The sequence below is a fragment of the Corvus brachyrhynchos genome, unplaced genomic scaffold (assembly GCF_000691975.1).
Source record: "Corvus brachyrhynchos isolate BGI_N302 unplaced genomic scaffold, ASM69197v1 scaffold90, whole genome shotgun sequence".
In the NCBI taxonomy this organism is placed as follows: domain Eukaryota; kingdom Metazoa; phylum Chordata; class Aves; order Passeriformes; family Corvidae; genus Corvus; species Corvus brachyrhynchos.
Window position 1 is genome coordinate 5,983,106 of NW_008236932.1, and position 18,064 is coordinate 6,001,169.

Here is an 18,064-nt window from a genome sequence, read left to right on the forward strand (position 1 = left end):
TCTTTCACTCACTTTTCAACAGCTAGAATTATCAAAATAGAGTGGGATGCCATCCAGGGGGACCTGGACAAGATCGGAAAATGGGAATCTCATGAGGCTTAACAAGACCAAGGTATAAGGTACAAGAACAAGTACAAAGTGCTGCACCTGGGTCACAGCAAGCCCAGGTATCAACACACGCTGGGGATGAACAGATGGAGAGCAGCCCTGTAAGAAGGATTTGGGAGTGCTTGGTGGGTGAGAGGCTGGACATGACCCAGCCATGAGCACCCACCCACAGCCCAGAAAGCCAAACAGGCACCGGGCTGCATCCAAAGCAGCGTGGGCAGCAGGGGAGGGAGGGGATTCTGCCCCTCTGCTCTTCTCTGGTGAGACCCCACCTGGAACACTGCATCCAGCTGTGGGGTCCCAGCACAGGAAGGACATGGACCTGCTGGAGTGAGTCCAGAGGACGGCCACATGGTTTGTCAGAGAGATGAAGGACCTCTCCTACAAAGACAGACTAAGAGAACTGGGACTGCTCAGTCTGGAAGAGAAGGCTTCGGGGTGACCTAATTGCAGCTTTCCAGTACCTAGAGGGAGCCTATAAGAAAGATGGAGAGGGACTTTTAACAAGGGCAAATAGTGACAAGACAAGGTGAAATGGCTTAAAACTGAAAGGGAGTAGGTTTAGAATAGTATTAGGAAGAAAATAGTTACTGTGAGGGTGGTGAGGCACTGGAACAGGTTGCCCAGAGTTGTGAATGCCCCATCCCTGGAAGTGTTCAAGGCCAGCCTAGATGAAGCTCTTAGCAACTGGGTATAGCGGAAAGTGTCCCCGCCCATAGCAGAGGGCTTAGACCAACATGATCTTTAAGGTACCTCCCAACTAAAACCATTCTATGATTTTAACAGGGGTGACTTTGACAAGTACTATAAAACCTTGTTGCTGAGCTCAAAGCCTTGTGGAAGTTTATTTCTAGTCTCATCAGTAGTATTTTTATCCTTTATTTAGAATTCATTTAATTTAAGATGATAAAATGCTTGAGTTTGTCAAAAATAGAGGAGTGATACTAGAGCACTGGCTCAGAAAAGATACCTAGCTATTTCTGTAGCAAGAAAATTACTTGTGCTTTTAGTATTATCTGTAATTTTTACTGGTACATCCGTTCACAGACAGAAAGCCATAACGCAGCATCCTCAATGTCAAACACAAGTAAAAAGAGCAAATGCTACAAGCAGAAAAGGTAAATGCTAGCATGCAGACAAAATTTTCAAGGAATATTAAAAATCAAAGTTCCTTCCATCAAGTTCTTAACTAAAACAAAAACTTACGAAAGGAAACAGCCATCTTTCTAAATAAGAATCATCTAGTATAATTTCAGGCTCCACTACAATTCAAACAGTCTTGCATGTAGGTTAGAACTCTGAGGATTATGTTAGCAGTAAAGCCTGAACACAGTGGAAATGAACTCCTCTAACAAACTTATGCAGATAGAAGACCTCTTACCCCCAAAACATTTTCAGTCAAAGGCCACAAAAATGATGAGGAGACAGCTGTGGCTAAAGTGTACCCTGAGATTAGCAATAGCTTCTATTGTATCAAAGACAACAAGCCTAGTACAAGTTTACCTAGCCATCAATTGTCTTCAGTCTTCACCATTTTATTAGAGGATGCTGCCGATGACAAATAACACACTTTACTCCTCTGAAACACACAAGTTATTTTTTTTCCTCTATCTAAACAACTGTTTAGGTAGTGCAAGGTTTTTCTACTAAAGATTTGAGATTAAAATCAAACTCTAGACATATTTGACGGTTATTTGCTTTATGACAAGGTGAAAAAGAACTTCATGTAGACCTCCTACAGGACACTTTTTTAGGCAAGTCCTTGAAACAAGAACTTAGATAGTACCGCACATTCAAAGCTTTTCCAAAACCAGATCTCTAGTAAGTATTGCATCCTTGTCACACAACTCAGAATATGGAAAGTAAAACACTGATTTAAAAAAGAATACCTAACCATGCACTCTGTATCACATTAAGTCTCCAACTATAGCCTAACATCCTTCAGAAGAAACAAAAAAGGGTAAATACTCATGGTGTAACACAATTTTAAACTACTGCCCAAGTTGCATCTTTAAACACAAGTATATTAACTGCTCTTAGATGATGAAAAGCATGTTAACTTTTCAGTACATCACAGGAATTTATTTCATAGCTCTTTACTCACAGCTCTTGCTGTTAAGGGTGTGAAAAACAGACCTAAAACCAGCCAGTCACATAAACTCTTTAAAAATCAAGCACCTGTATCTTAACATAGAGTGAGGAAAAATCATTCTGTACATTTTTTTTAAACTGCTAGCAAGCTGGCTGGTTACACAATCTGTACTTTAAAACTCCTGAAGTTAAATACAACTTATCAGCATTGCTAGAGACTTATGTCAGCTTAAGAAAGCTGTCTAGAAAAAGAAAGGCAGAAGAAAGACTACAAAAAATGTGGGCCTTCTGCTGAATGGGGCAGAGAATCTGGTGACAACAGACATGGGAGAAGCTGAGTTTATCTATCTTTAGCCTTGATCTTTACTGGTAAGACCAGTATAAACACCAGATGGAGGGGAGCAAAGAAGGTTGAGACACTCTTTTGAGAGGTATCCAGTGTCAGGACAACATATGTTTAAACATACGAGGACTTATTCCCACAGCAAACACTGACAAGCACAGAACAACACCCACAGAGAAAACAGACTCTCTGGGCAGAGCAGGAGACATCCAAAACCCAACTGGACATTGACTGGGGCAGCCTGCTCCAGGTTGACCCTGCTTTAAACTAAGGATTGAACTAGAGTATTTCCTGAGGTGCCTACCAAGCTAAGTAATTTCAGTCATTAATATAACTTAAGTATGTTCGACAGTTTTTAATATATTAAAAAAGCTAAAGTATGCAGTAGAGGGCTATTAACCACTAGCATCAACTCCAACCAATGAAAACAGCACCGAACACAAGAATACATCACATCTGTGTCCTTCTGTTCTCCTGCAACTACAGGTCTACTGAGAGGTTTCCATGTCATCCTATTATTCCACCTGTAATGACAAATAGTGTTCACTTATATTATATTTCATTAACATTCAAGAGCATTTGCAGTTACTAGAATACATTATGGTACACCTACACATCTACTTTTACCTTCCACAATTTTGTCAACAGCAACACTGTTTAACAGGCAAGATAAGGCAATGAGCAAAAGCAGAAGAGAGCCTCAAGAAACACCCAAAACCTTATTTCTCAGACCAAGGTGCTTTTAGTATGTTTTTGGTTTAGTGGTTTTTATTTTCAGTCAATCTTCCAACTAGCACCGAGATATAATCCACATGAACGTTGAGATAAGAAGATGACATATCACCCATACATCCTGTGGATGTATTGAAACCTTTAAAATGACCCTCAGAGAAAGCACCAACAGTAAAACAAATGATATGCTTGTGTTATACCATTAACCAGCATAAACAGAGAAAGAATTAACAAACACAGGACTCCAGAAAAATTACCTGGCAAACCAGCATTCAACTTCTAAAAATCAGCTCAATACTGCTCTTTAAGAACTCATTATATTACAACTCTTTGCACAGTTTTCCACTTAACATGCAGTTCCATTCTCCAGTTTATCAGAGAAAATACATTCTAGATCATGGACAAAACCAGTGTTCTGTTAAATAAGCATCACACTTATGCTCAGGAGAATAGCCCATTTTTTTCCTAAAAAGTCCCACTTTTCCCCCAAGCTTACAGATTTGCCACTGTTACCAGCATAAAGAGGTAAGTAAATGCAAGATCTGTATCAAGACAACATTTCTTTCAAAAGAGTCCTGACAACACCACATTCATCTTCTTAGGAAGTCGATGCAAACAACGAATTACCAGACTTAGCAAAAGAGTTTGGAAAATAAAGCTTTAAGCTTCAGAATTTTTAATAAAGATGCATCTCCTTGAATATCAAATTGGTATACCTCCTGAGTTCTGTTCTGACATTTCTACTGCAGTCTACATCCTCAAGGCTGTTTGTGACAGCTTCTTTATCAACCAGAGACAGACAAGATGTGACATGCCTTTACAGTGGCTTCAGAACTGAATTCTTCAATGCTAAGGAAAAGCTGTATGCAAGCCATAAAAAGAAGGGCAAAAGCACACATGGGAATGAACTGAAGCAGAAGGAAATTGCCTCAAACAGCAACTGTTGCATGACCCATTGTGAAAGTTCATCATCACTGTTCTGGCTTTCTAGGATTTTTCCCCTGCACACATCAGATCTTGCCTATGTAATTCCTCATCACAGTTTCTACCAACATCTCCTGAAAGCACTGTTTTACAGCTGTATTATACTGAAGTAATCCACCATCACCATGCCCATCTGCTTAATCCTTTCTTGCTTGGAGCACCTGTTAGACTAAGCAGACCCGCGTTCTTCTGTCACAACCACCTCTCCAGTGCTGCAGCTACCAAGCCCCCCTGACTTTATTTGCCCGTTGACTGTGGTATTGCTTCAATCCACCACCCTCCATACTGATGGACATCACAATGAGAAATTTTAAAACATTGCTGCAAAATGCTGAAGGGCACAAATACTGGAAAACAGCCCAGTAATACCACTCGAGTCAGACATCTTCTGATTACTTCTAGCTTAATACCTACAACCTGACTTTCAGCAAATACCTACCCCAAAACACAGATATGTCTATTTAACAGACCCATACCAAGAAGCAAATAATTCAAGCTGAATGAATCAAACACTATGCTTAATTCTGCTGGTAATTCAATGCACTCTTGTTTTTCACATAGAATATGGTTTTGCAATGTCACACACATTACGCACAAGGAGGCATTAACAACAGAATAGAAAAAGTCCTGCAACATAACCAGTGCTCTGGCTTTCATAGCCCTACCAGCGTCTTGGTGGCTTGGCAAATGTTGGAGGAGGAGAAAGAACACATAGCAGAACCAGCCACAACTATTCACAAGAAGCCACCTCTGCTTCTGGGAGCTCCACACAGCAGAGCAGGTCCATGAGAGAACACCACCACAGCTGCATATTCCACTTCTTGATTTATCTTGCATTAATTCAGCAGAAGATAGATATGAAAAAATGAAGACAACTGGTATCTTAACATGAACAACAGTAGCTTATTGCTACTGAACTGAGGAGTATACAACTACAGGATCAATAGCTTTTTCATCGGTAGGAGGCCCCACAGCAAACACAGCTACCTGAAGTCCTCACAGGTCCCACTCCCATCTCCAAATTGGACAGTATGACATGTAAGTTCAACAACTTCAGAGAACACCTGCTACCTGCTTCTCACAAATGAGAGTGGGCAATATGCAAAATCCCAGGGTCACCTACAACCCATGTTAACACAGTTCATTTTGTACCCAAGTATGTGTGACATGGAGAAAGAAGGGAAGGAAACAAACACAGGTCTGTGTGTTTTTGCATCATTTCCAATGATATTTTACTGTTACACAGCAGCAGTACTGCAACATTCAAGGGTAAATACTCTTAGCTTAACCATGTTTCATAATAAAATTTTTTAAAAAGGCAGGAAAAGATTGACTAGACAGCAGAAGGCTGTGCTCTGGCTACACCTATACAGTACAGTAAATCATAAGCTTTTCCTAATCAAAAACCAGCAAAGCAGTTCCAGGAAAGTATACTGCAGATAACTGTCATGAAGTGTGCTTTTAGAGAAAGAGCCACAGAGATTGCCAGCTGCTTGCCATCAAGAGCATTTAAAGTGCCACTCTCTTTAATACATTGATGGCATTATCCCGGTTTGCTACAGAAGCGGACCTTGAGGAGAGGCTATTTTTAACTAAGCTGTAAAGCTATTACAACTCACTGGACTAAAAAGATGTTTAAAAATTCATATGGGCTTCTCTAGAAGAGGGTGATCGAGCATTCCTTTTATATAATTCCTTCCTGATGGTACTTGGAAAGGATGAGATTGAAGATCTCTCCTAAATATTAGAGAGAAGCCTCTATGGCAGAATAATCTCAACTCTTAGTCACATAATACACATTAACTAAGGACATGCAAGAGTTTCATGTGAGTACTGCACAACAGGAGATTTTATCCGTCACTACAATATCAGTCTCTATTCAGGCTTCTCAAGTTTCTTTTGTACTTGTTCACGACTGGATTCAGCAGCTTGGATAGATAGAGTAAGCTTCTTCATATCATCACTCCCACACTTTATCTGCATAGCTGGATGTTTGCTAGCCCCACCACCATCTCTTTGGTCCACCTCACTCCAGCGCATCAAAATTACTCTCAGGATTAAATCCTGAGCAATAAGCTTCTGAGAAAATCAGAATCAGGGAATCAGAAAGGCAGAGAAAACAAGACTATCCCACTAATTCTTTTAGGCCAAAACATTAAGTGAAGTTAATCACAGAGTGGGTGAGATTGGAAAGGACCACAGCGAATCACCTCATCCAACTTCCCTGCTCTAGCTTCAACCTAGAGCACTGTTGAACAGGATTGCATCTTGACAGTTCTTCAGAGTATCTGTGAGGGAGACTCCACAACTTCCCTGGGCAGCCTGTTCCAGTGGGCAGTCACCTGCACAGTAAAGAAGTTCTTATTCAGGTGGAACTTGCTGTGCATCAATGCCTGCCCACTGCCTCTTGTCCTATTGCTTGGCACCACCACCTGGCTCCAATCTCTTGGCACCCTCCCTGCAGGTACTCATAGACATGGATGAGGTCCCCTCCCAGTGCTCTTCTTGAGGCTGAACAGGTGCAGCTCCCTCAGCCCTTCCTCATAAAAGAGATGCTCCAGTCCCTCAATCATCTTTGTCACCCTCTGCTGGACCAGCTCCAGGAGCTCCATGTCTGTCTTGTGCTGAGGTACCCAGAACTGGACACAGCACTCCAAATGCAGCATTACCAGGGCTGAGTAGAGAGGCAGGATCACCTCCCTCAACCTGCTGGCAATGCTCTTCCTAAGGCACCCCAGGATGTCATTGGCCTTGGTCACCAAGGCACTGCTGGCTCATGGAGAGCTTGTTGTCCACCAGCACCCCCAGCTCCACCACTCAGCTGCTTTCCAGCAGGGCACCCCCCGCCTGTCCTGGTGCCTGTTGTTCCTCCCCAGGTGCATGATCCTGCATTTGCCTTTGCTGAATTTCACAAGGGCCCTCTGTGCCCATGTCTCAAGGCTGTCAAGGTCCTTCTAAAGGCACAGTCCCCTGGAACCTGCTCCCCTCCCCCCAGCTTTGTGTTGTCAGTGACACTGCTGAGGAGGCCTCTGCCCCTTCATCCAAGTCATTGATGGATAAGTTAAACAAGACTGGGCCCAGTACTGAACCTTGGGAGACACCACTAGGAACAGGCCTCCAACTGGACCCTGTCCCACTGATTACAATCCTCTGGGATAACACTACAATGGCTAGTTACTAGCAGTCCCACATGAGCTGTTTTAGATCCACTTAATTCCTCTGACTGAAGGAGAAAAATTTCTTGTTCATCTTAACATACATTTTAAGATGTAGCGTGACTACAGAAGACAACAACCATTATGGGTTTAATCTGCACAGACAGTACCAACTGCTACTTGGAAAAAATGGTTGTGAGGTAGAAGGCATGAGAAGTGCAGTTCAGGATTGACAACACCAAGCTGTATGGTGTGACTGACATCTAGGGATGGATAGAACACTGTTAACAGGCTGCCTGGAGAGGTGACAGATACCCCATTCCTGCAAACATTCAAAGTCAGATTAGATGGGACTCAGAGCAAACTGAAGATGCTCCTGCTCTTCGTACGGGAGTTCGACAACGTGGCTTTAAAGGTCCCTTCCAACCCAAATCATTCTATGATTCTTATTGTTCAGTGCCTTTAGAGGCCACTCACATGCCTTCACTCCAAGGACAGCAGGCAGGGAAGAACACATCAGTATCAAGGTGAAGCTGAAAACAACCTCATGTGCAGTCATGTTTTCCAATCCTCTATAACCCTCCAGATAGCTACCTGGTTTTCATGACCACTACTATTTATCCCACAGAAGACACTGGCATAAGCTGCTTAAACACATATTCTATTCCTTCCTACCTAAGAGAATTGTCCATATATTTCAAGTTAAATAATTTTGAAGAAAAGTGAAGTAAACACAGAACAAGGGCAGCTAGCTGTTATTAAAATCTGTGAGCCAGAAGTAATACCTTAACTATCTGCAATCCCTCCTCCCCTCACTTCTTTTCCTGGTCCGGAGTTCCTCACCATATCTCTGCACCCTAATCCTCCTGAGATCACCCAGTATAATATAACACAGAAAAATGGACAGCAAGCAAGGTACTGTTGATACAAACAAGTTGTGATCAGTTGGTTGCACGTTGTTAATTGACAAAGACGCAAGTCTTTCACACATTACCAGCCCATAACTGGACAAAGAAGTATGTGACAAAAGCATTATCATCAAAAATAGTCTTAGACAAAGGTATTACAGTTTTGAGTTGCTATACAGAAGTCCCCCTTGCATAAAAGTACATATACGTACCTGGTCCTTCTCCTCCCCTCTTTAAGTTATCATTTAAATATATAAATGCCACAGCTGCTTCCAGAAACCAGGAAGCTAGAAATGCAGCGGAAGTTACATGTGGATAAACAGGGATATTAAAGTCTAACACACCACAAAATAAATCAGATTGATACTGCTGCATGAGAAGGCTTACTTAGATCTTTACAGCCATTTCCCATCTCCTGACTCATTAGCCACATCTTCCCATTTTTCATCTCCTTTTAAGCCGCATTTCTTCTCCTACTCTACCAAAAGCTGTTCTAATAAGCAAAGACAGGTATTACCCACACCAAGACACCCTGATCCACAGGACATCATGTAACCTGTCTCTGAAAAGCCTAAACGAGGTGAAAGCTCAGACATGTTCTCCTAGAGGCGTACCCAAAACATCCTTTGCCATCTGAACCAGTATTCTCAAAAAAAAAGGCAGCAAACTTCACCTTTAAACTGATATACAAGCAGCAGCTCCAAACATCTACTTTACACACACTGAGCCACTGTTGGCCAGTAGCTTGCTTGTTACAGCACACCTCTTATACAGAGAGGCTATCACTAACACCATCACACTACTCATTCCAGTTGTTAAAGGACTGTCGTTTGGCCCAGAACTGCCCTTAAGGATTTTCAGAGAAGCCTTCTGACAGCCACTGCTCTCAAGTGGTTCATGCAAAGGTAAATACTTTTAGCTCCCAGAGGGCTCTTAAGACTACTTAAAATCTAAATATGTGTGCCTCTAGGCTGATCCCAACCAGGAAAACAAGTTCAGACAGATCACTGTTTATTCTTTTAATAAGCCAACTTACACAGAGGAAAAGACAACTAAATTGCTTTCTCTCAAAAGAACAGTGTCATACAGCCCCTAAAAATTAAGTAAACATTTGGGTCTACTACCATTCATGAAAAAGTTTGTGGAGAAAGTGCTGACTGATGATATGCACTAAGAGTAAAGTAGACTCATAAGGGCAGCAGCCCATACACTATGTAACAATATTATTTGTCCAATTACTATCGCAAATACCTACAGACTGAAGGACTGGGAGAGCGTCAAAGCAGTATTACAACTGTTAAAAATGTGCAAATGACTAATTTCACCTTGAAACGCACTCGTAAGAACAGCCAGTAGTTTCATACTGTACTAGTGTTTCTGGTTCGACTGCAGATGAGCTTGTTTCTTTTTTTTTTTTTGGTAAGACTCAAACTCTGCCATGCCTCAGCTCTCTGTCCAGTAAATGCATTTTATTTTGCTGGCAAAAGTGGTAGACAGATGTGTCATTTGGGTCAGTAGGAATTTCAGGTCATCTCCAGTCTCACCCCCCACTCACAGCAAGATCAGCCATGTGGTGTGACTGCTCAGGGCTTTATGGGCTGAAAAGCCTACAAGGAGGGAGACAGCACCATCCCTGTCTGTGGACACCAGGCCCACTGCCCAGCAGTTCTTGTGGAAGGAAAAGCTTTCCCTCATCTCTCGTCTCTATCGCCCAGCTCAGCTCACTGCTCACCAGGGCTCAGGGCCTTCTGCCCCTAGTCCTGCTGGCATCACTGCCAAGCCTGCTGAGTTTTCAAACAGCATTAAAAGTTACATGGAGTCAAGCATACCTTAAACAGACATCTCAGGAGGCTGATTAGCTTTACAAATTCATAAATTTGGGTAACAAGCACCACTCAAACTATTCATATTTCATTCAGATACGAAAGATATCTTCGTCTCTGTGGTACATCCACAAAACTTTTCATTTTTCACAAAACTGAGCCTCTTATTTCCATTTATTAATCCTGTTGTACAATTCCCATATTTTTCTAAGGGGGACTAACTAGCTCTTCAGTCCATACACATCACACATAGCAAACATTTACCACTCACATTCAAGTGTTCAAAGCTGCTCAGGCAGTATCATGCTGTTCCTGAGTGCTCCATTTCATATCCTTTTGTGCAGGTCAATGTGAAATCCTGCATACATGTACTGCATTTGACAGCAGTTTACTCACAGTTATCCTAATTTGGACTAAGCATATGAATAACCACATATCTACAGCTCTTCTTAATAGCCTGACCATCCAATTTTTTGAGATGTATGGAGATAAAAACAACACAGCCATCTCAGTCAAGCAAGTCATGAAAAGATACATAAATCAAATTTTAAAAGGGCAAGTCAGCCCAAATTATAAAACAGAAGGACAGGTACAATTAGATGGTGATTAATTTCAATATTATCAAATTCAGTATTTGAATAATTCAGCAAGTAGTACCAGCAGCCACAAAAATTAGGTCCCTGATCTTGGACACTCTCTCAGTACACACAAAGATTACTCAAGATTGATATGCAGAACTGTAAGCTAAATCTGATACTACACAGTTAATTTAAGTAAAAAAAAAAAACAACTGCTCCAACAAAAACTATCAACTCATTTTCTGTTCTCATGCATTGCTTCAAGCAGGAAACCTGATGCATTCAATCATTCTGTGCAATTAACTCCAAAGACAGGCAATTTGACTTAGTATTTCTTCAGGAACACTGACATTTCTCATTTCAGAACACCTAAAAATGTTTCAAAACAAGTAATCCTTACTCCACTTGGTTACAGAACACACAGCATTTGTAAAGATCAAAAAATCTGTACCCACAAAAGAAAAACAGGTTGTATTTTTGCCACAGCAAAAGCCTGCAGTATCTACTCCTTTTGCAACAGCTCTTCTACACTTCTCCTAATGCTACCAAACTTGCACAGAAAATCCTTCTGGATTCACAGATTGATTCCAACCCAGACCAATCTTCAAATCACCTAGTTCCAACACCTGTGCCATCAGCAGGGATATCTTCCACTAGATTAGGCTGCTCAAAACTTTGAATGGGTCATCTGTGTTATACCACTCAATGTGGAAAGAAACAGTCACCATCTCAACCATCTTAGCTGCACATGAAACCTTCCACTCAAAAAAAGAAAGCCTACAGCCCAGTTGTAGTATCAGCAGAGAAGAGATTCTTGATCACCAGAGGTATGTCCACAAAAAAATCACTGGTCTCCACCACAACGGCTAGTTTTATATCGTTCAGCTGCACTGGTTCAGAGGAATTTCACTACAAGAACCACGCTTCTTATAAAAATAGCCTTTAGCAAAAGACAAGCATGACTCCATTTAATTTTCTTTCAGTTTGCTCAACTGTTACAGAAAAAATTCAGCTACTCAGTTGGTTAATGAGGCTGTAATTCTCATCCTGCCTACCAACATCTCAACCATGGATGTAATCCAAGGCAAGTGCTATCGCTATGCCAAGTTTCACAGTTTAGCTATCTCAATGCAAAAGCAGCTTCTACAGTCTTCTTCACTTTATGCAGTTCACTTTGTCAGCAGTTTTCCAGTTCCCTTCAGAATGGGTCCTCTGGCCAGATTAGCAATAGCAGTTTTAGGTCAGGACCTCAATTTGGGCTTGTAGCTCAAGGTACAAGCACAAAAATTAAAAAGTCAAACTCATTAATACACTAATTTCTTCTCTGCTGCATGCATGCAGTACATGCACAGTCTGTTACAAGCAGCATATGGTGCTTTAGAGTTATGACTTTAGTTGTCCCTCTTTTGGAAGCAGAAAGCAGCTTTGAATGCTTATTTGGGTAGAAATGAACCACGCCAGGATGTCTGATGGGATTTCTACACGTGTTACTAGAGGTAAAAATAATACACTTAATTACAATTACAGCAGGTACTAGAATTTCAAGATTTAAATTTAAAATATTTAAAAGCCCTTCTTAAATCAACTGTGCTGTGCAACCAGTAAATGTTCACCTCTAGTTATGCTTGCTGGATCAAGACTGGAGATGAACAGCAGATACAGAAAATTTAAATAAATCCCAAGATCTTGCTCTGCGTTTAAACTGGGATGCACATGAAATTTAATGCTAATGGATAAATAAACACAGAGGTCACAGAATTAATTTTCCAGTATTCCAAGAGGACAAACAAAATGGATGGCACTGAAACAAAGACTCCACTACAAAAACAAAATGGAAACAAACAAGGTGTGCATGCTACCATTCCTGCAATATACTGCCCATTTCAGTGCAATAGCTATGTATGCATATGCCCAAAGCAACTTCAGAAATCCAAATACCCCATTAACAATCTTTTCCTCTGACAAGACAGATGGCCACAATACTTCCTTCTTCCATCTTCCTTGTCAGAAACACTCCTTACCAGACCAGAGATCTAAGGGACCACCTTCTCCTCCTCCTCACCACCTTGCACACACTTCTCACAGGGTCACCTGAAGCAATGCTGCAAGGAGCCTTACCAACTTCTGTAGGCAAACAAGTACATTTGCGCCCCACTGGTTCCATGAGCTATCAGAAACTATCTCGCCATTCAGAGCACTTTTCTGCAAAGATGGTGCTCAAGTCCAGGCATAGCTGTTCCTGCAGCATGTAAGGGATAAGACCATAACTTCAAGAATGCATCCAGAAAGTAAGTTAATCACAAGTAAGATTTGAAGAAACTCTCCACTTTGGTACTGAAACCAAAAATCACATGCCACAAACAGTTACAAAACTAGAAGTGGCGAGGTTACAAGGCCAAGTTTGAATAGCAGGCAGACAAACCCTTGCCCTTTTTCTGGTGTTTAGATACTTAATCAGTAATTTTTGATACCCACCACACCAAGTCTAAAGCAGTGAACAATTTCTTGAAGGCACTTTATAGCTACATTATTAATAATAGACACTACCATGACATTTTTAGCCGATTTTATTTACATTAAGGTATTTTAACAGTAAGCTTTCTACAACACTACACAGAAACAACCTCTTGCATGCCAAGTCTGACTTTCCAAATCCCAATATATGGAGAGACAGATCTAAGCCCAGGACTCAAAAGCACATTTTTCCCTAAGAGACTCAGGGGCCATGAATGTTTCTGCTAGGAATGTACCTACTACTCATTTAGAAAGTAAGACACAAAGCCAGCCCAAGCAGCCCATTTCAAATGTTTATGCCCCATGACATGTAGGTACTAGTCTGAGTATCTGCAAAACCCACTGAAATCTCTACCTCGTCATACCAATTCAGCCTGGTGGAAATAGCACAGAGTATCCAAACTATCTTCTGACCTGCCTCCTCCTCTACCCTCCCTCCAGGTAACACTGCATAAATTTTCATCAGTACCAATAATAAACAACAGACAACTGAAAAAAGGAAAATACAGGAAAGATTACTCCAGCCACCCCTTTTAGCACTTAGTTCTACTTCTGACAAAGTATGTAATAACAGCATGTAGTAACATGGAAAATACAATCAGCAGGCACACTACTGGTAGAGAAACTTAACTTATATTACCTTTCCCTTTCCATGGCTGAACCTCCTCTCTCTAACCTTGCAAAACAAAGTGACTAAGGCATTTGCCTATAAATACTTATTTGAATTTCCAAGAAAAATTCTGTTCATCCATTCTGCAAAACAAATCCTACTAACTTCCTTTCTGACATCAAGACTTAAAGCACAGAAGAACATCAGTATTCCAGCAATCCTGCAATGGCAGTTTCATGCCATAAGAATACATAAAGCTTATTCAGCTAAATCTAAGTAAGGACTTAGCTAAACAAACTCATCCTGAGGAGTCTGACAGCAAATGCAGCTAGCACAGACCTACAAAAAGGTCAACACATCACAGTGAATACTCCAGGATACCCTGAGTACTTTCCTACCTCTGTGTAGACTGTTTTACAACATATTTGAATGTTAAAGTGTTCCCTCTTTTGCCAGTACTTAGGTAGTAAGTATTCACAAGACTGCATATGCACACTTTACAGTATGTTACAGCAATTCAGTTACTTTCCAATGTATAATGCTTTCCTTCTACCTCTACTCCACACTCAGCTGAAGAAGTAACTAAAGTGTCTTAAGTCCATAACACGATCGTAAGTGCTCTACCACCTCAGTATTTTTCTAGCTTCTGCATCATTTGGGCAGCTACAGTGGGTATACTGGATATACCTGGTTTTTTGCTAAATGCAGCAAATCAAACTAGTCATTCTTGCAACATTTTACAGCCTCACGTAGTCTAAGAATCTCTGCAGTTTCTGATCAGCAGCTGGACTATTTGAGCCATCAGCAATATCACAACTGCGTGAGGGAATGAAGAATCGGTATCACCAGTGCTTTTCGTGAAGTCCAAGACTGCCTAAGATTATTCTCATTCTGATCCTCGGAGGGAATGCTCACTGCCAGCACATTTAAACACCAAACTCTCATCCCAACTTTGATCCCTCGTTACATCTGGGCTTACTATGACTACCAAAACAAATTAAAACCCCTACTGCTTAAGTACAGGAGTACCGTGAGGAACAGTGGCTCAGACGGAATAGAAAACTGTGTGACACTAGTTTAATCTCCATATGGAAAACTCCACCTTGCTGCCAATTCACAATTTTCACATGTATGAAAGTAAGACCTTCCCATTACAGTTTTCCACATTATGTAATTACTGCTCTTAAAACTTCACATATTTTGCCAGCCAAGTCAGATGTAGACTGTGAGCTACTTCAAAAACTTAACATGGCATTTTAAAATAAGTTTCTGAGAAAGCATACTTAAGATTTCTGCCGTGAGCTATTTCTCTTTCGCTTGGTTTTAAAGCAGAAAACCTGCACTCCATATAAAAACACTGACTACTAAAGCCAAGTGTTTCAATGAGCTCATCTTTCCAAGATGTACTTTACTGCAGAGCTGTACACCAGAAAGTCTATGTGAAACACATGCTCTTCCAAATACAGTAAAGACCAACAACTAGCACTTAGGTCTCTTATCACAGATTCTGTCAAATTTAGCACTGCACTTAGTTGTTCTGTAAGTATTAGATGCAAGGAGACCCTACAAATAAACAGCAATTCTTATTGAGCAAAAGCAGCTTGCTCAGTATTGGCAGTTTCTCTGAGTTTCAGTGGGAATGAATCAAGAAGCCTACTTGCATTATTCAGCCACCAGAGACTCAGGGTAACTTTCAGAATTTCAACATGGATTAGGCAACAAAACATCTTGATCTCACCCACCAGCTGTGGTAGCTAAAACTTACAAATTGTCTTATGCCAGCTTCTCCAGAACTAATCCTTCTGAGTACGTCAAATTAGGTAGATTTTACATCAAAAAATCAAAAAAACACATAGCAGCTGCCTTCGGAAATGGAACTACAGATGCCAAAACCCAAAACACCATCAGCTATCCTGCTGCGTAGTGCTGTGATTTTTCAATTGATTTGGGGGCTGTCAGAAAAAGAAATGTCTGTGCACTAAGGCAACATTCTCTCACACTTTTCAAATGTTAGCAACAGCTGGGAACACTCACTGCCTTCTGCAGATACTAGCATCTACTAGGAAAGCATTTCGGCAGAAGTGAAGATGGCATTAAAGCAATATTGAAATGTATATTCATCACAAATTGAGTTTACCCATTAGCTCACTATCAGCTTTATTGCTATGAAGAACATCACTGGCCACAAATAAAATCAAAAGCCATCATGTCTTATGACAAAGTTTTATCTACAAAAGCAGCATTTCTGCATCACTGTTACTAGAAAGGAGCTTGTGCTTGCATCCTTGCACTATTTTTAACTGCAAAGTCTACGTCTGCAGAGGCATTGACTTATTTTAAGAAGCACAGGAAAGCTGAACTATTCCTTGGGCTTTTAGAACACTAGATCATATGTCATCTATTTCCTACCTAGTCTCCAAATAAAGGAAGCTTAGCTTTATCTCTCAAAAATTCTAGCTTAGTATTACAAGACTTTAATAGAATTCAGCCTGGGCCTTCACTGTAGTTTAAATATTGTCATCTAGAAACCTGGGACATACTCTGCAAGCTTTTTTATACTGTCTTTTTTTTTTTTTTACCTAGATCACCTAGCTCAATCACGCCAGTTCACAATTTTTGAAAAGGCAGTAAGTACATCTTTCCCTCCCATTCCTGGGGCATTCTCTTCAAACTTTTTTATACTGTCTTTTTTTTTTTTTTACCTAGATCACCTAGCTCAATCACGCCAGTTCACAATTTTTGAAAAGGCAGTAAGTACATCTTTCCCTCCCATTTAAAAACCAGCATTTAAAAGGAATCCAGGAAAAATAATAAAAATCAATGTTCACATTAATATGGTAAAGTCATAATAAATTTACTTGCAAAATATTATACTAGCATGATTAACCTAGAAACAGGAAGAGATTTATGCAAATATACTTAAGACATATCCATCACAAAGACTAAAGCAATTAAAAATCTCCACTGCATATGGAAAAGATCAACTACTTCAGCAAAATAAAACCACATAAAATAAAGACATCTATTGCTGAAGCAGAAATATCCATGTGGGTACATTCAGAAGACATCTAAAAGGGGCATTAAAGATGTGCTTGGTCAGATTTTAATACATCTGATAAAATTCCTTAGCAGTTTCAAGGGCATTAGTATGTGTCCGTAGTTATAAATCCTTAATAATGTATCATGGCAAAAACTTCAAATATCGAAGTTTCTCCCAACTAAGCACTATTCTGTTTTACATACAGTATGTAGAATCACCAATTTTATATTTGCAAACAAAATTATTTATGCATAATTGCTATAAATGAAGCTATAAAGCTATCACCCTTATACAGCATTTCTGAAGGGTCAGAGAAAAGACATGAAAAAAACTGAATGCAATTTCAGGATTCAGAATTCATGAAACTAAAAAAGGAAAACTGACGCTCTAACTAATGCCGTGGTGTTTCCTCAACCAAATGTCCCCACTCACTGGAACACCTTCTGGCCTCCCTCCGTTTAATTTAAAATTGGCCATCAAAGCAAAGTCAAATGGCATGGAGTTTTTCAGCACAAAAAAATCAGGACCGTATTAATTTTCAAGAAAATACACACATCCTGAAATACTCAATTCATCAGGTGTTACCACTTTATCCAGTATCACTTGTAAGAACGCAAGACACTGAAGTCCTATGTAACTACTAAACCTTATCAACCAAGGCTGTCTTCAAAACTTCAAAAATATGGCAACACCTTTTAGTCTTAGAGACGTCAGTTAAATAAACTACAATCAAAGACTGTTTAATAAATACAAATTTTCTTGCGCGTTTTGGGTAGTTTCTGGATTTTTTTTTTTTTTTAATAACCATCAGTTTTCCCATTCTAACAAGTTACACCTGTATTTAAACGGGCGTTAATGGGGGTCACCGAGCTGCCTGGCTGCTTCAAGAGTTCTCACCATCAGCACTACTCAGTTGAAGCAAAATCAACTCACTCTCTAAGCACTCAAGGCAAGAAGGGTACTTTTTTTCCTAGGCAGGGCAATCTGAAAAGGCGGGCAATACAGCGAACCTCGGTAATGCTCCGTGCAAAAAGCAGTGATGACGGGGCGACGATCCCTCAGCCTGACCCAGGTCGGACGCTTGGCTTCTCAGCGCGACGTAACCCCCGAAATAAAATAAAAGCATTTGAGACACGCACCCTTTCACCCCCGTACCCCCCCCTCCGCTCCCCTCCCCG

At 40.6% G+C, this 18,064-nt stretch overlaps 1 protein-coding gene across 5 annotated transcripts in view; it reads right to left on the bottom strand.

The window, feature by feature from the left end:
* The window catches only part of ELAVL2 (ELAV like neuron-specific RNA binding protein 2), an 89,506-nt gene extending 71,494 nt beyond the window's left edge, over window positions 1-18,012 (bottom strand). For 3 of the 5 annotated variants that reach the window (XM_017728356.1, XM_017728354.1, XM_017728353.1), the window contains exon 1: window positions 17,897-18,012. In XM_017728356.1, coding sequence (XP_017583845.1) covers window positions 17,897-18,012 — 116 coding nt within the window. The remainder of the gene's footprint in view (window positions 1-17,896) is intronic. The other 2 variants (XM_017728355.1, XM_017728359.1) reach the window with 2 other exon arrangements.
* Between the last annotated feature and the right edge of the window lie 52 nt (window positions 18,013-18,064).